The 20,971-nt window shown below is 39.4% G+C and overlaps 1 protein-coding gene across 3 annotated transcripts in view; it reads right to left on the bottom strand.

Moving 5' to 3' along the window:
• The window catches only part of CLINT1 (clathrin interactor 1), a 52,759-nt gene extending 38,248 nt beyond the window's left edge, over positions 1–14,511 (bottom strand). For 2 of the 3 annotated variants that reach the window (XM_062587582.1, XM_062587581.1), the window contains exon 1: positions 14,331–14,511. In XM_062587582.1, the coding sequence (XP_062443566.1) occupies positions 14,331–14,371 (41 nt within the window). In that variant the 5' untranslated portion in view covers positions 14,372–14,511. Of the gene's footprint in view, positions 1–13,996; positions 14,144–14,330 lie in introns of those variants that run through there. The other variant, XM_062587583.1, reaches the window with a different exon arrangement.
• Between the last annotated feature and the right edge of the window lie 6,460 nt (positions 14,512–20,971).

Here is a 20,971-nt window from a genome sequence, read left to right on the forward strand (position 1 = left end):
CTAGGGAAGGTTGTTTAAAGTTTAAATAACGCAAATGCTAAAGCTTTTAACACACTGACTTGTTCTGTTCTGTGTAATCACTTTGGTGCTAGTGCGCCCCAGCATTTTGCAATACGAACACTTCCTCTGCAACCATCTCAACAAAAATAAACTTGAGTAGAGATAACACCTCTAAGCAAAGAGTAAGCATCTGTTACAAGAACTTCTCCAATCAGATCCACAGGCAAGATACAGGTAAGCTTACCAGACCTGCCCCAAGTCCAGCCCTAAAAATCACTAGCCTTGCTCCCTCTAGCCTGCATGAGGGCTTCAATTCCTTTCAATTCCTCTCCCTGCCCCTTTAGGCTAAGGCAACCAGGGAGACGGCACAGGAGTCAAAACTGAAGAGCAGCATCCTCCCAACACATGCCAAACACTCCCGAGTTCACAACGCAGTTTGCACTGTAACCTAAGCATCCAGACCAGATCCAAAGGGGTTGCAGATTCCTTCTGCCTTCAATCTGGTTTGACTCTGTACAGCTTCAAACTTCCTCTGAGGCAGAGTCAAGCATTAGTGTCGTATTTCCTAAGAAAATCAGAGACGTGCATCTCATCAACTCCAGAGTCTAGAAGTATGGTTCGAGCACTGAGTGAAGCAACCAAAAATCAAAAACCTACAGCAGCTGTTTTAATACAGCCTCATGTCCTGGAAAACATCTGAAAGAGAGGCAGATAATGCACTGGACTTTTTGGAGTGGGAGAATGGAAGGAGAAGACAATAATTTACACAAAGTTATCAAATTACAGGCTCATAACTAGTTTGTTTTTCTTCATCTAATCGAGTGTCTTTCAGCAGAACTGCAATACAGTAGATACTCAGTAGGACAGAGATACACTGGAGACTAATTTCTTCAGTATTTGTATTCATCTAAAAAACAAATATGTAATTTACTGATCTTATTTCTAGACATTATGGATTTAGTTCCACAGTTCCTGCTGTTTGTAAACAAAAAAAAGCAAACAAAATCCACAAAACAGAAAAAGCCATACCGCACACCCCAGAAGCCAAAACAAACAGCCCCCCTTCCCCTCAACTCTTCAGCATTCCTGATTTCAGGCCTTTTCCTGAAAATAACTTAAATTAAGAGAATTAGAGCTGATTGATCTCACTAGAGAAACTGATCAGCTTTTCTCAAAATTGACTGCTTACAGTCTACTGCTTACTCACAGCTAGAAGCTGAATGCAAGAATTGTAGTGCTCTAATCCATGGAACATTAACTGTTATTCCCTCCAGCGGAAATACATCTAGGGTCAATGTTTCCTTTCACAGCCAGTACCAAAATCTAATCCAGAAAAGACCACTACACTTGTCAAACAATTTTAGAATGATGCGGTCTTAAAGCAAGACTGCACTGAGTACATCCAGATCCAAGAGCCTTATTTCTTGACTCTACTCCACACAACCATAAAAAAAGAACACAACTGAGACCCTTCTGTATTTCAGTATCTCCAAGAATATTTCACTTTTCCTAGGAAGGAAGCTAAAGCCTCCCCTGCACCTCATCTTGCTAACAAGTGAGAACAAGAAAGCCCGTAGCTTAAAAATAACAGCAAATAAGACTTCAGTGTTAAAAGCTTTGCTATGAGCCACGAACATAGTATTTTCATAATCTGCATGTCACTGCAAATATTCCGTTATTCTGAATGCCTTTTTAGAACTTTTATTTAAAATATTTCACATTTTTCTGAAATAAAGTCCTGAAACACAAAAATTTTTCATGACTAACAGAAGGAAAAAAAAAAAACTTTTAATGTAAACGTGCAGTGCTCACTATTACAAAGCAGCTCTAATGGTATTAACATAAACCAGAATAAGCGTACTGCTCAGGATCAAGTCAAGTCTTTCTACTTTCGTCTTTTTGACTAACTGTCCGATGAAGCAACTGATGATCATCTAAATATTTAGCCTCAATATAATGCACAGATGCGATGTTGTTTAACCTACATGGGGTAAACGAAGTCACTCACCGCTATCGTGTTTCCTGCCCACACAGCCTCTCTGCCAGCCACATTGGGTGGGAGGATATCAAGTGATACAGTCCCTCTTCCTATTCTCTCTGCCCAAAGCCTTTAGCCCCAAATATTCAGTTCATAGAAACCTTTACTTATTCACAGTTTGTTCATTGATTTGGTTAACAGCAAATCTTGCTGTTTCTCTCTTCAGCCTTTCCTGTGTTATTTTGTACCCAGCATATGATAGAGTCCCACTAATCACATTGTTTTAAAACAGGACACCGTCACAGCAGATCTATCCAAAGTTTTCTGAAAAGAAAGTATTTAAGTTCATCTACCTTATCCTTCAATCTAAAATTTGTGTAGAAATGAACACACAGTCAGTTTAGATTTTCTATTTGCACCCATTTAAATTTTATCTTCTAACTGTTCCTTACTTGACTCCTTAGTTTCCCCTCCTCCTCTTTACTGGGGGATTCAGTTTTTGTGACTTGAATCCACAAAAGGAGTCTCAAGATGTTGGTTGTTGTAACCTCTTATCAATTTGGTTCCATTTTGGCTTCAATACAACTCCTTCTTCCTGTACAAACTCCCCCATTCCACAGATCCTGATACATCTGAAACCCTCCTGCTTACATCATTTTCTTAACCACATATTAAGGCAGTTTTTCCTCCATTTGATCCTGCACACATCGCTAGCATTATTTCCGAGACTACTTGCACTTAAATTCTTATCTTTATCCTCCTGCCTAAGAGCTCAAGAACCTCACTCCTACTCTTGCCAATGACACTGCTACTCACATAGACTGAAATTAGTAGTAGCTTTTCTCCAACACTTCCTAAAAGCCTATCCAAGTACATTGTAAAGTCTGTCATCTTCCTGTGCAACAGGCAAGCCGTTATTCTAGGTCTTTTTTTGGCATAAATAATGTGTTTGTGACTATATTGTTCACACCTACAGTACACCCAGGATCTCTAACCAGGAGTCCTAACCTCAAGATCGTTTTTTGTTTGTAGACACCTATCTTTTATAATAGGCCCAATAGAATTATTTCTTTCTTTATAAGCTTGAGGCCTTCCTCCCGTGAAATTACATCAGTTAGCATCTCCTGATCAAGTAACTTTATTAAGATTATACCAAATTTATGTGGACAACGAGCTCTGGCAATCAGCAGTTTCCCACCATTTCTCCTATAGCATCTTATTACATAGGCTAAGCATGTAACTATGCAATGGTAAGTTCAGCAAGTACCTAACCTGGTCCAACAGTGTCAGAAAACTCAATTCTTTGGTGTGGTCCTGTGAGCTTAGATAAGTTCCATGGACAGATTACAATGCAAGCCACCAAAAATGTACTTTTTCAGTTACGTCAGTAAAGATACAACACTGACACTTCGCATGCACACAGCTGGGAAGATGGGCTGTAACAGTAAGGGAGACTTTCAAATCTTAGCAATAGCATTCATATGAAAGGAAAGAAAAAGGACTATTTCTTTGATTATTTAAGTGTGTAATTCTCTTTGGCCAAATCACAGTAGTTCAACTGATACAAAAATTAGAGATGAAGCTTAAGGCACATGAAACAAGATATCATCATTATAATATTCAATATTTTATTAAAATTTTTAGATTAGTAGCTTACATTAAATAAAAAGGGAAGCTTGGCAAAAACCTGCAAGTTAACAAAAACGTATCTTTTACTCTAAGCTAACACTTTTTTGCAGGAAGTGTCTGACAAATCACATACAAACTAGCTTTCAAAATGCCAAGCAATGTTTATTTGTGAATGATAAGGACCCACTGTTTCCTCTCCTTTCATAGGTATTGTTTGTTAAACTGGTTCCTCCAGGAGATCAAGTAACTCTTCAGGCCTAAAAGGTAACAAGAGCTGTTTCCTTTTGCTAGGAGCCCCAGTTTCCAATTTCTGTCCACATACAGATGATGTCTTCAAATTAAACAATGAATTTACCACAAAGCACTTTTCAGTATGATTCAATACAGAAAAAAAAGTATTTCTCACTGATTAACAGCAAGGTTACTGGATTTTTACAGTCTAATGTCTATAACTATAGAAGTAGACTATAGTTATTCTGTACATAAAAAACTGAGGCTGGCAGTTTAAAGGCTAAGAGAATCCACTTTCCAATCGGAACTCTACCAACACTAAGTTTAAATTCTCTAAAGCAATTCAGTAATGTCTTTGGTGAGACAAAGAAACTGCCATCTTACTAAGTTAGCTCGCTTAGACACTACAAACACCTTTGAACAGAAAGAATTTTTTCCACCTCTTTCCATGATCAGATGGAAGAGTAATTAAAATAAATAATCAACACAAGGAAGAATTATTAAAGATGACAGCAATCATTAAGAAATCAACTCTAATAACAGAAATAAGATACCAAGAATGAAATTTACTTTTCAGAAATCCACCCACATTAATTCCAACAAAATTACCAAAAGTTATCAAAAGCCTTTTAAGTTCAAAATGGACTTAGAGAAACCCTCAACTAAATGGTCTTATGAAACACAGAACAGCTTCCAATGATCACAGGGATTTATTTGTTTATTAAATATAAAATTTTATCATGAGAGAAAACACTGAGTATCTACTGTATATACATAAGATGTTTCTAGATAACTAGCAGGAGGAGGGAGGGAAAGAACCACCAACAAAAGCGTATTATTGTTATGAGTTGGGATGGAGAAGAGAAAAAACAACATACTTAACTCCCAGTGGGTCTCATTATTATTACAACCGATTAAAAAAACATGCAGGTCAGTCTCATTAAACAAGTTGGATACACATTAATATTTCTAATTGTATCCCAAATGAGCCAGTTAATATCTATTAAGCATGCAGTCAGTATTTAACCGGTTATACAACACACTATTTGGATGAAGGGAAGGGTGAGTATGGCAGTTTTCATGCAATTTTCTTAAAACATACAAACGCATACTAGAGATGCTGGCATTGTCTCATTAGTTTGATTTTTATTTGTAAATCAACCACATCTAGAAATATTTAATCTATTTGAAATTAATACCCTGCACAGAATACCACTTTTACCACTTTATATCTGAAATAAATGCCCCCAGTATTTCTAGTATAATTAGCTACTCTGCACCCTGCAGAGTAACTGCAGTTCTGCATAGTTGTTGCATCCTGAGACTACTTTCAACCTGAAAGATTTAAAGTAGAACCGTGCCAGATAAACAATTATGCACTTCAAATTATAGCTTTTCTCACAAATCAGGGACCTGAGAATTAAACCAGAATGTACAGCTTTGAAAATACAATGATATGAACATGGGAAGGTTAGCTCATAAGCCTGAAATAGAGCGACATACAAGAGAGGAACAACTAAGAAATTTACATTTAGAATTTGTGATTTTCTTTTAAGAGCATTTTTGCAGGTAACAAACCATTAATGTCACAGTTTCAAAACTGACTTAAAGCTACCAAAAATTGCATAATCATCAAAAATGGTCCCAGCCCATCTTATCTTATCTGTTATCAGTGCAAGCACTTGCAGCCCCACAAACAGCTGCTTATGCAGCACCATGCAGATCCATTTGTAAACTAACCATACAAAATAAAAGGATTTTTTTTAGGCTGTATCAGCAAGCTAGTAAAAGCAAATACTGAGCTACACAACAGAAGCACAAGGAAGGGAATAACATTGAATGGTCAGGTATGAAAGTGAGACTTTTTTTTTTTTTTTTTTTCAACAGCAGAATAATCTTAGAGCTTCTTCATCCACTTTTGAAACCACATCCTAAGGGTGTAGTTCAACTGCTAAACCTGTCTCTGCCCTCCCTTGCCCTCAGCCACTTATTCTTACCCAAATACCATTCCTTCCTTTATGCCAGTACAAATATTTGTGTGACCATAGAATCAACTATACCAGGGAACTGTTCCAGCTGAGAACTAAATTGGCAAAAACAACTGGTTAGTCTGGGGGAGATATTCTCTGATCAGGCAGAAAGTATGCTAGTGCCAGCCAAAGGGAGGCAGTGGAAATGTGCAGCCTGTGGCAGGAGGCAGACTGAAATCTCTTTCAGTATCAGTCTATGCCTACACTGACTATGAAACCATAACCTAAGATTTTCATCGCTCAGGCTGTGTTTTCATATTTCCAACAGTGCTGCTGAGGCAGTTTGAGACTTCAGGGCAACCAAGAAGGGAGACTCAGACATAAGAACATGTGTCCTCCAGTTATGCCAGCTTCAGCTCTCTCTCTCTTCTCTCCCCTCACACCTTGACACTGTCCCCTCAGGTGCACACACGCAGCTGCATGGTAAACCAGACTAGGGAACCAGTCTAACTGAGAAACAAAAAAACTCTGAAATCCTTCTGGGATGTTCCTCTAACCAGTTAACTGCATGGCAACCCAAATTGCCAATACTTAATAGCAAAAGATAGAGGAATAAATAAATAACGAAGATCTAATCTAATATCGTTACCAAAAAAAATGCTTGAAGAATCACAGCCTGAACAGCTTCCTAGAAACAGCAAACTAACAACTTTTTAATAGTTTCACACAACTATCTTCACAAACACTTGCATTTTAAATACGTACCCAAGCTAAATTTAAGCTTACTTTTCAGAGAGGCAAAATAGAGGGACTGTTTCTTCAAGAAAGGGTTGTGCTGTTCTCTTTAGAGAGACTGTAAGAGCATCCTTAATCCTTAAAATAAAACTTCCGCTACACTGCAGCTGTTTATTCCTAATGGAGTGGGTAAATAAAGCTCATGCTCCAAGTTGAAGACCACAACTATCAATCTTTGTCTATAACTGTGCCTCTGCTTGACCTATGCCCAGAAGATGAGGCATACTACAAGGAGCTGCAGAAAAATCAATTGCAAAACTGAATACATTATTCTCTTGGTACATTTGCTACTAATTTAGTCTTTCCTTTTCTTCCCCTGTATTAGCTCTGCATTATGAATAAAAAAAAGTGAAGTAAGCATGTAAACAAAAAAAGCAGCCTGTAAAACACGGAACTTTAAACAGATTTATTCTATATACATCTTTGTTTTAGGAAAAAAGGCTACTAAAGGGAGTAGTTGCTCTACTTTTTCTAAAGTCACTCACTTAAGTCAAGGATTCTCAAGATTTTTGATACTGTTTTAATATTAGCTCAGAACACACACCGGTAGTTTGGAAGTTGGGGTTATACATCAAACAGCACTCTAGCAAAGTATTTGGAACATATGAAAAAATAGTTGCTTTAAATATGCTACAGAAGTTAAGAGTTTACCAGCTTGAAATGGAGCTTCTTAGTACTCTGGTTTGTGGACAAACCATGTCCCAAACTTCAGATTAAAGGAGAGAAGTTCAAAATGAAGCACACAACTTTCCTAAGGAACACCACATTTGTGCATTCTAAACCTGCCATCAAACAAGGCAAAGAGCTTAATTCATTCTCCACTATCTTGTATTTCTGTTCTTACAAGAGCTAAGCTGTTTTACATAAACACAAAAATTTAGTTGAAACTTTAAATGGAGGTATAAATGAAGTTCAAGAATCAGATTTATAATATCAAAGATTATATTTTATGACCACTACTGTTACAGTTACTTCTTTAAATAGGCAATCCTGATTACTTCCAAAGTGTTGTGAAATGCACCACTGTCTTCTGTAATTATATCTGGGGTAAGAAATAATCTAGTATTTTCTAATACACTGTACGTCACAATACAACCAAGAGAAATTAGCAGAGATCTGAGAGTTGAACACTTTGACCTTTTTGACCACAACTGAACACAGTGCTGTAGGTACAGCTCTTATCAAGCAGAAACCTAGCTTTACTTCTAGTAAAGTGACACAAAATTTTAAAATACTTCAAATCCATAAATGTTCTAGGATACATACCATTTAGTTTCTCCAAAAACACGTGACCATTGCCTTAACTAGTATTATGCAATATACTAACTGTTTTATAGTGTGTAAAAGGGCAACAATCACCTGAAAAAGCTCAAACAAAAGCACCACTTCAAGGAGCGTGCTGATGAAGCCTGTGTATTTGGTCACAACTTCCTTATACTTCAACTTATATTACTAGCTTACTTTGATTACTCTACTGATTGAATATTCAAACAGGAGAATGGTGCATCCATGTACATGAGATAACAGAGCATAATAATTTCAAAGATATTTATCGCCAATACTAAATTATATGCTCTAGGAACTACAATTATTTTTACTCCTTCTTAAAGAAATAGTTAGAGCAACTCTTTTCAAAGTTAAGTGAAGCAGGAATGCCCTAAGAAATAAGGGCTATGGCAGTGGCTTACTAGATACAGCTACACACTACTGCAGAGCCAAATGATACATTCAAATAGTCTTTCTTTGCATTCCCAGGAGTACTGTTTCTCTCAAACTGCCTGATAACTGAGCAGAGGACAAGTCATTACAGGACTGGAGATAATAATGATGACCTTGCTCATAATAACGATACAAAATGCTGTTGTTAGAGCAGCTATCAGCAGGACATCTCTTAAGCAGCAACAGGAGGATAGTGAAGGTTAACTATCCCTTACATAAAACAATGAAAGGGCTTACTGCTCTGAAGATCTTGCTTTTGCAAACCAAAATAAACCTTCAATACAAAGAAAACTAAATGATCCTGGAACAGGAGCAAATGAGTTTACAGTAAGGTCAGGCAGCAATAAACTAGTATTAGACAGTAATGTACCCCTGTGCTGGATAAATCAGGAGAGAGATGATTTACCACTATACCTGTTATTACTGAGCCAAACCATACGATACTTTTGGTCCCTGGACAGAAAGAAAAGTGCCTGTAAACAAGAACAATTACAAGCACATTGGAAAAGAGGAAAGTAGCTGGGCAAGATGATTTAAAACTTCTAGCTGGGTAATAAGTATAATCCCACTTACACATTGGTCAAACATAAGCATACAACAGGCAGTAAGCAACTGAAAGTTACATGTAAGTCACGTAACTGTAGAGTTAACTACTAGTATGTATTTACCATATTAATAAACACAATGTAGACATAACATGAGCTGCCACACAACAACATGAGACCACAAGCCAGCAAATCTAGTTTTAATCTTCACCAACTGACTGCAACTTGGTTCACTTGACAATTTTCTTTTTCAACATCGGTGAAGTAGGGCTAATCCAGAAATCTCTACTCCTCAGCAGAAGTACATGGATTAGTTTGCATGCTATGCTTTAAACTACAACAGCTAGAATCTGCAACTATCCAAAGCAGTAATTTACCCTACTTTGCCAAGAATTTATCCTTCTCTTTACAGTGCTTCTAATGGTATGAGCTAAGGAAAATATACCCTGTTAACTAAAAGCATTTCTCTTTTAGTTTGCTGTATTAGAGCTGATTATAATGCTTCAATCCTTCTTTTTTCACTTACTTCAAAATAATTCCTCCTTGTACAGACATAACATCAGAACAATTGGCAGAAGACCCTAGTGCCCAACTTAAAAAAAAAAGATTCCCGAGGAATATAGATTCTCAAAGGTAATAAGGTAATAAGTGCTTCTACCATTTAATGTGTGTATAAACATTACAATCAGTTTTAACCTGAGAAAAGACACCTTGGTCTCCATTTCAAGATAACTTAAAATATGTAATATTCGGACAATTCATCAACCTTGCAAAATGTAGGAAAATATAGCTCTGTAACAAAAATCCCATTCTATCTTATAAGGGAGTACAAATACATTCCTGCTCAGGTACTAGAAAGCTGTGCTCAAGAGCAGTATCAGCAAAGAAGTTAGGACATAGCTATAGGGACAAATTAACCCTAACCATACTTAATTGAAAGGGGGTAGGGAAAAATAGTAGGATGGCTGTCATGTTCTTAACACTGTAAAGAAATTCACAGGCTCTCTTCTTTTCAATACTTATCCAAGAAGCTCCAAAACTCAGCTACAACTATTTCACTCACCTAAACCAATTCAAATGAGCATCTAGATTACAGTCCTTTATACATGCTCATCTATCACCTTGACCAGATTTTTAATTAGGCTATTTCTTTGCTCTCTAATGTGTGGAAGGTGCTTAGAATAAGATCTCTCATACTCTAGGTCACAAAAGCTAAGTATGGTAATGAAATTTTAAAGAAAATGGCTGTAAAGTCATCACCTTGTGACACACGCAACAATCTAATCTCTGTGGGTCCAAAGGTTAAGTTTTTCCCTCCACCTTACTTACAGCACATCCTACATATTTGGGACGGAAACTAGTTAGCCAAAACATTAAGCTATAACATCTTTTACTGACAGAGGAATTCTAAGAGAATTCCAAACAGCTTTGCCAACTATGTATGCACAGTCTTCTACGTTCAGCATAAGAACACTGAGCTAGGGTAACAGTGTACAGAAACACCGCAATAGTAGTTCACTCAGGAAAATAAACTAAGAATCACAACAGGTTCTGCTTCAAGGAAAGGGGAATATTCAAAGTCAAAGAGAGATGTGATGCCAGGTTCAAAAGATAGGCCAATAAAGCCAAGTTAATACCTCTGTGCTATGGTTAAGTTAAAAATCACTCTAACGGGGTTTCTTAATATTTCCTGGTTTCTTCTTCAAAAGTTTTCATTCTTCAGAAAAACATCCCTAAAAATTCTACATAGAATCCAAGCACTACATACTTCTCTTACAAGATTAAAGAAGGAATATTCCAAGGTGCACAAAAATTCTAGACTTCTGTATCCAGGACTCCCAAACTAGATGTCAGGGACTACAAAACCTTCTGCCAACATAGCTGTTATTACACAATAGGCTAGTTGCAGTCTTTGTTGGTTTGACATTCAAAGCACATATGCACCTATACCAACAAAAACACGGTATTTTTGTTGTAAACTGTTTCTACACCAGACATGTATTTCCAAGGTTACAGAGCTCAGGACTGGCCAGCCTACCTCTTAAGCCTCATGCAAGCTGCTCAAATACAAGGCTTACCCTCAAGCTGCATCACAGCAGCAGGGCTGTGCACAAGCAGGGACGCCTATGTAATCTGAACCCCCTGCTGCAGGAGACAGCAGAATATCCAGGACTGCTGTTACCTGGCCACTCAGAGACAAAGCTACAAAATTCATCCTACAATAGCAGTGTACCTCCCACCTGCAAAGTGTTCTTAGAACTCATATTCCCACCAGCTATCAGAAGTATGTGGCACACTTACATAGAGTGCGGTATGTAGCTCATGAGATCAGAAAAGCACTGTGCAGGAGGTGGCCAATTTAAGCCACACGGGCTATGTGTTTATGTGGTTGACCTAACTTAAGCCTATGGCAACACAGAATTTAACAAGAAGTCTACTACACTACTTCAGCAATGACTCAAAATTGCCACCTGACTCACCATCTCTGCATCACACAACACTGTTGAAGTGGCATAGGTTTAGTTTGCCACTGCTCAAGGAAAATGCAGAATCTACTGCTACAGCATGCAGAAGTTCATTAGAGGGCTGCATTTATTCAGTCTACTTCCCGATTCAGTTTTGACCTACTGGGCAAAAAAAGAAACTATACAAGTGAATGTTTTAAAAAGTGAAAAGCCTTTATTCATAAAATAATGTGAAATACAGAGTTTATTCCTGAAAAAAAGAGAAAATTTAGATCTCTACCCTCTAAACTACAAGCTAGCCAGACAGAAACTTGATCTAATTCCACATGAGAAGAATGCTTGTGCAGATTGCAATACCTAGGAAGAACAAGGGTAGAAAGAACTTTGACATTTGTTTAGAAACCAGAAGAATAAAGTTAGAATAAAACAACTCTTACTAGGTGCAGACAAGCTTTAAGTCTCAAACTACTTCACAATATCTAACTTAAAAAAAAAAAAAGAGAGAGAGAGATATTACTGTTCAATTGCACCAAATTCTAATCAAGGCACTTTAAAACTAAAAAGGAAGGTTAGTTACATTATCAACTATTGAACAGTGAGGTTAAAAAGAGGGAGAACAATACAGATCACACTATCTTGTCACATCTTAGAACAGTTTAAATCTAATACTCTATCATGTAGTCTTTCTAAATTTTAAATAGATAAGGGCTATGATTTTATAATACAAATAATTACATCTTATGCAGAAAAGGATGCTGACCTATACTTTGAATTTCTAGGAAATGCTACAATAAAAGTAATAGTGGTGATTCTAGTGTGGGAGAACTAGGAAGCAGAACTGACCTAAACTTGATTGCTCAGTTTCTATTAAATTGAAGAAAGCATGAATACTAAAAATTTCAGTAATATCAACTACAAACCTCTATTTTTATTTCATACCTTGCAGTTGTTTCTTAACATTTTTAGGTTCATAAAACCTCTAAAGACTTTAACAGCTTATTTCACTTACTGTTTCTACTTCTTTTTAAAATACATACATACATGCATATATATATACACACATATTTGCCCACAGACATCAAACTTAACAGTGACTTAATCATATTACGGTTTTCTGAACTTTTACACACCAAAAAATCCGAGAATTGTTTAATACAAGTTCTCCAACTTGTCACATCTCCAATCTAACCAAGCTAACAGCCACCTAAAAGCCCACGTAATGGCAAATTGAAAACAGATGAGCAAGCTGAAGTACTATGATAAGCATCAGCTGAATACAAAACCAAGATGTAGAGTTAACACCACCATCTCCCCTCCCCCAAACTATCAAAATTTACATTTTAAGGCTATTTGCATTTTCAAAACTACTATTTAATTATGTTTTTCTTTTTTTTTTTTTTTCTTAAGGAAAGAAAAAGTCATTCTTAAAGTTCAGTATGTCCCTGCCACAGCATCTGCGGTTATTTAAGAAGAGGCTAACATGACATAGCCCCTTCTACAGATAATTTTGTATCTCGAGGCTTTAAGACAGAAGACATTATGACAGATCTGTACTGAACACAGTTGGGACTATTGATTTTGATGCCTCTAAATGCTATACAGTCCACTTCCCTTGGATAATGTTAGCCTCTGAAATTGAAGACTGTCCAGAAGTATTTTTCCGTCATTTGAAATTACTCGCTTCTTGTGCTTGATTTAAAAATTATAAGTCTTTTCCAATACAGATTTCGATGCATTGTTTGACTTATGAAATATTTTTAAAGTAAATATTTTAAACATAGTGATAGGGTGTAGCAATGTTATTCATGATAGTATTCATGATTGATATAAGTTATCATTTTTCTCCAGTTTGTTGCCCTTAAACTAACCATTCTACATACAAGTTTAAGTATTGTTTGGGGGAAAAAAAAGTAAAAAAAAAAAAAAATCAATGTAGGACCTCAATTTTGAAAGACTCACCTTAACTTCCAAATCTAGGCACAACTATTAGATCACGTAATCTGATCTGGTACATACTCATCTACAAAGTGTCAGCCAGTTATTCCTCTAAGAGGTCCACAAACTCAGGGAAAAGTGTTCTGAATTTATGCCTAATATTAAATAATCCAAAGATTATTTAATGGGGCAAAATATATATTTTTTGGCCACCATAACAAAATTTCCTCATGCCTTTAATCAAGAAGTGGCAGAGAAACAAAATGATAATGTCATGTTCTCAGAGCAACACAGTGATCATGATTATTACCACTACTGCCAAGTTTACAGTGGGAGGAGGTTCTACTCAAGGAAACCAGTCTGCAAACACCTGAACTATTTAAACGTTTAAGGGCTGGGACAGAGTATTTCACCCCTCTATCATGCTCCACCTCTAAGAGGCCCAAGGGCAGTGAGTCAATCGTGGTTGCAGCAGGGACACGTCTTTAGGGAGGAAGAAAAAAACTCAAAGGAGAATGTGGTGACTTTGGAAGCACTCTAAAAACTGACTGCTGTACAGGTGGTTCCCGACGCCCCTCCTTCTTTCTAGTGTGACACTCCTGTTTCTTCCTAAGGAGCCCTGTGGCCATGACAGGCGGCGATCCAGCTGATTTTAACGGCTCAAGTCCCAGAATGGGCACACGTCCAGCAGAACCCAGGCAGGGAAGGGGGTGCCCAAAAGAAGCTTACCAAGACCTGCCAGGGCCCACAAGAGCCGGAGAGAGAAGGGAACGGACCAGCCGCAGCGGGAAGGCCACGGAGCACCCGCAGGGCAGGCCCCGGCTGTCAGAGGGGCCCACGCCGCGGCGGGTGGGCGGGCAGGGGCCGCGCGGGGCAGCCACCCCGGCGAGGGCGCAGGGGCCGGGACAGAGGCGGGCGAGGAAGGAGGATCACGAGGGGGCGTGAGGCGGCGGCCGCCCCGGCGGGGGAGGGCAGCGGCCATGTTGCGGGGGGAGCGCGGGCCCCGCTGAGGGGGCTCGAGCCGCCCCGGCCCCCCGCCCCGCCCGCTCCCCGCCGTACTCACGCCTTGTCCACCAGCTCCCGCACTTTCCACATGTTGAGCATGGCGCTGACCGCGCGGAGACCTCCCCGGCCTCGCTGCCCTCCGCCGCCGGCCCCACGAGGCCCCGCTCACCGCGCTCCGGGCAGCCACCACCGCGCCAGGCCCGCTCCGGCTGGCCGCCGCCTCTGCCAGCCGCGGCACTCGGCGCCACTCCCGGAAATGGAGGACTCCCTGCCGCGACGCCTCATGGGATATGTAGTTTCCGCGCCGACCGGGCGCGGAGGCCGGGCTGGCCTCGCAAAGCCTGCTGGGAGCCGAAAGCCGGCGGGGCGCGGAGCCTGCTGGGAAGTTTAGTCCCCGGTGAAGAGCGCGGCCTCTCAACGCAAGGCTTTCTGGGAGTCGTAGTGTGGCGGCCTTGCCCGGGGGGCGCGGTGGCCGCCTGGCCCGGCCCGGCCCGGCCCGAGCCCTGCGCTGGGACCGAGGTTTCTGCTCTCCGCGGCTTGGGCTGCAGCCCGGCCTGACCTGCTGCCGCCTTGCGGCCCTGTCTAATGCCGGGTTAGCTTCTTGACTCGCAGCCAACAAAGGCACCGGAGGGGGAGAGTCAGTGCAAACAGCCGGTTAAACTACAAAACACAGACATAAAAATCACGTTTGAATATGGTTTTATACCCCACTTTTATTATGAGGAACTCGTGTAAGAGGAGAATTCTGTCTTTATGACTTCTTGCTTGCTGCTGACGATGTACGTGCGGCCTCCCTGAGCCGTGGGTGGGCGCCAGCGGCCTCCGCGGGCACGGCCTGCTGCGGCGGCGGGGTGAAGCGTGCGGAGGGCAGCGTGACCCACCGGGCAACGCGAGTGCAGGAACCTTGTCTCCGCCGCTGAAGAAAGATCAAGTCAACTGAGAGAAAGCCAAAGAAGAATCATATGCATTAAAGCTGCCTCAGGAGAATAGTAACTGTTATAACATACTTGTCAACAAGTGTTACAATACCATCTTCAAATGTTGTATTGAACAGGAATCACAACTCCCTTGGTATAATGAAAACAGTGAAGCCAGGGAAGTGATTTTATAATCAAGATTGTCAGGCAGTTTCATTATACATTTAGTTTTATTATCTATCAACTTGTTTTCAGCATGAATTTTGAATGACTAGTCCTGAGGGACTTTTTTCTCAGAAGAGATGAAAGTCAGTCCGCTATCTGTTTGCAAGTTACAGGACATGAACAGAGTGCCTGGATATTATGGTTAGTCTATAATACATTCCTGATGTGTATTTCTTGCTTGTGAGGTAGGACTACAATTCTTCTTGTAGGCATACTATATGGACCAAATTGTAAGAGAGAATTTTAATATCCAGCCTGTGTTTCATTTTAAGAAAATTACAGAAAACATAAATGAATGTGTTTTGCCTAAAGACATATATCTGTAAATTTTTACCTTACATTTTAATTATGTTTTCAGGCACAACAGCATTTGAAAGATGAGCTGTGACTTCACTTAATGATCAAATTACAGTGAATTCTTCTGAAAATTGGTTGCTCTTTGAACTAATCAGGAAAAGGTGCAAAAGCAAACAGCTGATCAACTGCCCACTTTCTGACATCCTGCTATATCTTTTTACATAGGTACTTCTATGTTTTTTTCCAGACTTGTAGGAAGTGGCGAGTGTGGATGGATCTTTCCCCACGTACAGATTTCCCATTCTTGTTTTTTTTCGGATTTCCAGTTTTCTGTGGCTCAGGGATTTGATACCAGAGTATTGGTGCTAAAGCTTTATGTTTAAGAGCACTTGATAAAATTTGGTTTTAAATTTGGTTTTATGAATTTAACTGATTGCTTTTTGAACCTATTTATATTTTTAACTTCCACAACATTTTGTGGCAATGAATTCTACAATATAGAGTTGTGTGAAAAAATGATTCCCTTCAATTTTCTGCTTAATAGTATTGCTTGTTCAAGTATTATGAGAATTAGTGTATAATAATTTCCTATTGCTCATTTTCTTGGCAGTTGTGAATTTTTAAGATAGATCTTATGATATTTGCTACCATACTGTTTTCTTCATTGTTTCTGTGACTGTGACTCTTGTTATACCTAGTTTTTTGTTGTGCAAAAGTTGTGCTAACCATACCTTTTCAGTTCTACTGTATCTTTTTTGAAACTGAAGGGGAGGAAATAACGCTACATGTTGTATTCAATATAAAGATCACCCTAATAATATTTTCTTTTGCGTTGACAGTTCCCCTCATAAGAGTTCTTAATGCTGCTTACCTTTTTGAATGCTACAGAACACCAAGCTAGTATTTTAAACTGGAAAACAACATCTATGGTGGCTGTTTGTGGCTGTTGTAATTTTGTGTTTGACTGAACTCAGTGCCAGTTTTCCTGTGCTCATTGTCCCCTCTGCTATGTGCCTTTCCATCAGGGACTAGGAGTGATAAGATCCTTAATTTCACATGGTAACACCTGGCAAAGAAAGCAGGGTGAGGACCCTTGTTCTTCGTTATCTGCCTTTCAATTTTTGTGAATAAACCAAGGACACTGGTCTTCAGGAATGGGAGAGAAGAAGAAGAATTAAGTATTTCAACTGGAGGTAGCTAATAAGCAAAGTTTCTGACTTACTATTGTTATTTTGAAATTTGGCTTCAGTCCATTTTGGATCAAAATCAAATTTCTAAATATATTTCTGATGATCTGCAAGTTCCCCAGATTCTGCTATGGTGCAATGAAATTGATGTTTTTGTCCATGCTGATTTCCTCGAGCGGCTTCAGGCAGCTCCCAGAGTCCTGAGTGCTGGAACAGACCTGCCGTGAATTGGCAGGTCTGATAGGCTGCAAGAGGCAGTTTGCAGGGACCCATCTCTGGCCACACTTGGCAGGTGCACATGTCCCAGAGCCAAATCCACCCCCTCCTTTCTTTCCATCACGGCTAACATTTGGAATGAAACAGTTGGAGGTCAGTGAACCCTCAGGATTTGACTGATTAATTTGTTTGGGTTTTTTTTAACAAATCTTTCTTTCCATCATAAAAAAATAAAGTCCTGCTGTAATTATATGCTTCAGAAAAAGAGAATGAATAGGGAGAGAGTATTTTAGCATTTAGATTTAGTAGATAGTATTTTAGGCATAGCAGAGTAACAGTATATGCAGAAGAAAGAAAATAAAGCTGGAATTAAAAAGCAGTTAAGATGAAGGTGCAGGTCTTTTAAGCATTACTAGCTATGTCTGGATGCACTAATGGGGCAAGGAGAGACGAACGGCATTTATTGTCAATTTTAGGGTATAGTAAAAAGCAGGTCTTTATGTAAGATTGAATGCAACATGACTGACAGTAATTTTGCCATCCCCATTCTGTCAGCTACTGATAAAGTGCATGAGCATATGTATAATTTCTGAATGATGTGAAGATGCTTTCTGGTGCATAAGTAGTTGCTTTAAAGAAAGATCTGATCCATGTAGGTAGAGGATAATGCAGTTTCAAAGCAATGCAATATTCAGCATAACAGGTAGCAGTTGTAACATATATCATGTAGAGGAACTGTATTTTATTATAATTTGAGCCATCAATTACAGGAGGAGCCGTTAGAGAAATTGAACTAATTTGAACACTGCAATAGAGTTTGCACCTGGATATTACAGAAGTTAATATGAGCCATTTGGTGCACAAAATGTCTTGCACATTCCAAACGTCTGAAGAGCAATATTGTTGTTAATCTCAACCAATTAATGTACAGCAGAGATATATCCAAGTCAGTGATTAATTTGTAATTAAAATGAAAAGAAAAAGAGAAGTATCAAGAGAAAACACATTAGGGTCTGGGAACAGAGGCAGTGGCAGAGATTGAGACAAACTTTTCACTTAAATAATATTTGTTTTCATGATTTCATCAAACTCCACTTTTTACCCAGTTATGGAGCTGAAATCTGAATTTCCTAAAATATACATTTTTTTAAGAATTGGTAGCGCAGAAGAAACACTGAAATAATTTTCTCCATTTGAGACTGGTTAGTGCCTCAGGCTTTTCTAAACAGTCACATCTCTCCAAATCCAAATCTCTGTCTTTCTTTAACATATGCCATACATGCAAACTTATACACATACACTGTTATAAACGGAAGGCCTCTAGATGGGCTGTTTTGGAAACTGTCTCCCTGTTCTGTCACAAAACATTCTGCTTCTGGCAAACAGAAGTGGCAAAACCCTCTGGTCACTTCCATGATCATCAGTCTGCTTGCAGACCTTCTAATGCTCGTCACCTAAGCTCATTTCACACTCCTTAACTCAAGGAGAGAGGCTTGGGGTGCAGGTAATAACAGGAGATGTGAATGTTCCATGTAATAAGTATAAGGAGAATAAAAAGGAGAATCTGGTAGTGATGTATGCTGTTCCAGCTATATCCCTTCTAACACTGGCCTTTTCACCCCTGCTCTGAGGTAGTATATCCTTTTACTAACAGCAGTTTCATGCCCAGGACATGTCTGATTCATTATAAAGGAATGTTCTAAGCAGAAAACTTCTTCAAAGTTTTCTAAGAAGTGATAATTATCCTATTTTAAACTTAAGAGCCAAGACTGCAACTGCTGCCATACTATCCTTGCAAAAGATGGGAAGTGCGGTGCAGAAGTGGTGATTTGTCTCTAAGCCACTCAGACAGCCAACATAACACTAGCAGTTTTTTTGTGAAAAGTCCCCATAGGGAGGCTGTATTGAGTATTAACCTCAGTCTACATTCAGCCCTAATGCTGTTCTCATTTCTGGCCTGAAGAAATGAAGGCTGATTCCATACTGTGGGCATGTGGTTTTTATGCTGCCTGTCTCCTCACAATCTTTTGAAACAATCAAACCCATTTTACCTAGATTAGGCAAAGATGGTAACCTCTCAAAGTGAATTACAAAGTTTTGCAAAATTCTCACAGGCTTCTTGAGAATAGGTGACAGAATAGGAGAGACTTTATTATTACTATTGCTCCTGGAAGACAAATGCAACTTGAGCTTAGCCCTTAAGCATTTGAGATCAAGGCTATCTTCTCTGGGTTCCCTGGTGTCCAGTGAGTAGTAAACTCTGGCTTTCCTGTGCCTACAGCATTCATGATGTTACTCTTTGGTGTGGATTCCCTGATGTCTAGGAAGGAGTGAACTCCTGCTCCCAAAATATTATTGCTTAATTGTTAAATCAATCAACTGTGAGACACATGTCTCCAAGGAAGCAGGCATCATTAGTTCCACTTTTTACAGAGTTACTTGGGGGTTTTGTTTGTTTGTTTTTGTTTCTCCTGCACTAGCAATTGGCTGTGGGTGCTGGGTTTCGAATTAGGACGAAAATGTGGAGTCTGGGGATTGTCAGCTCACGACTGATACTAGATGTTCTGAGCTTTCCTTCATGCTGATGAAATAGCATTATCCAATACTTGGGGAGGCTTTGGAAATGTGTTTTTGAAAGTGTGTTCCCACTGTTAGAAGTGCAAAATGTGGAGAAAAAAACCTCTGTTGTCACAACTATTTCCTTCATGTCCCTCGACATCTCCATTACTTGGTTGTGGTACTTTACAAGGGGAATTTAAGAGTTTGTTTTTGAGAAGTGGTTTTCAGAATATAATATACTTCCCTCAGATGAGTCAGCCATGATCCTCCTTCCTACAGCAATTCATCTCCAGATTTCTCAGCCTTTTTCTTTATCTCCAGTATATCCTAAGAATTTAGAGCCTGGATCATTGTTGCTATTTACTACTCTGCAATGCAGCTCTTCCCGGAAGTTATTTTGTCCACTGACAAAAATCCAGCTCTTATTAGCATCTGAACAACACAGAAGGAGGAAGAAAGGACATGCTGCTGTCTGGTTTTTGTAACACACAGCCCTTGACAGGTTTGTCTTGGTTAGGAGTCTGCATTTCAAGTTTCAAAATTCCTGTGACAGTGGCCAGGGTTAGATAACTGGAGGCAGAACAGGGCTGAACCAGAAGCACATGCCAGACTACTGAGGTCAGAATTCTTGGATATGGCTGCAGCCAGTAAGTGTTCCCATTTGTTATGTTGTCTGAGTATAGTCCAAGTCACTGAGCTTTGTGCTAGATCCCAAGCCAGGAAAGTATTGATTGCCTAATTTCCTAAGGACACAAAGCTTATGAGATGTTGCCATCTATGTGTTTTTCTCTCTCAGTCCTCTTGTCATTACTGTTGGACTCATTGGCCAATTTCAACCAAATTTGTTTAGCTAGAGGGGTGGCAGGCGTAAGGATATGCAGTTATAGTTTTTGTGAAAATACACAGCTCTGTAGAGAAGGAGACCGTATGAATGCCCCTCTCTTGGGAGTGGCTGAAATGGGAGTTCGGTTAGACAGCAATGAATAACTTGAGAATGCACTGTTATCAATGTTGCAGCTTCTGAGGGAGTTTGTATGTTCTTAAGCACGGGAGAATTCAACCACAAGACACAAAACTATAGGAGAACAGATTTCCTTCCATCAGCTGCTTGCTGAAGGCCTTGTTTCTCTGAATTCTGACTGTTATGCTGTATAATAACCAATAACAAATATCTTAAATGTCACATCAGATAAAGACCTTTGTAGGGCTTTCCATCAGCCGTGGACAACCAGAGGACAGAGCTGTGGTCACATTCTCCCCTTAACACTACTAAATAGCCCCTAAACACGTAAAAGAAA

Source organism: Rhea pennata, chromosome 14 (assembly GCF_028389875.1).
Source record: "Rhea pennata isolate bPtePen1 chromosome 14, bPtePen1.pri, whole genome shotgun sequence".
NCBI lineage: Eukaryota > Metazoa > Chordata > Aves > Rheiformes > Rheidae > Rhea > Rhea pennata.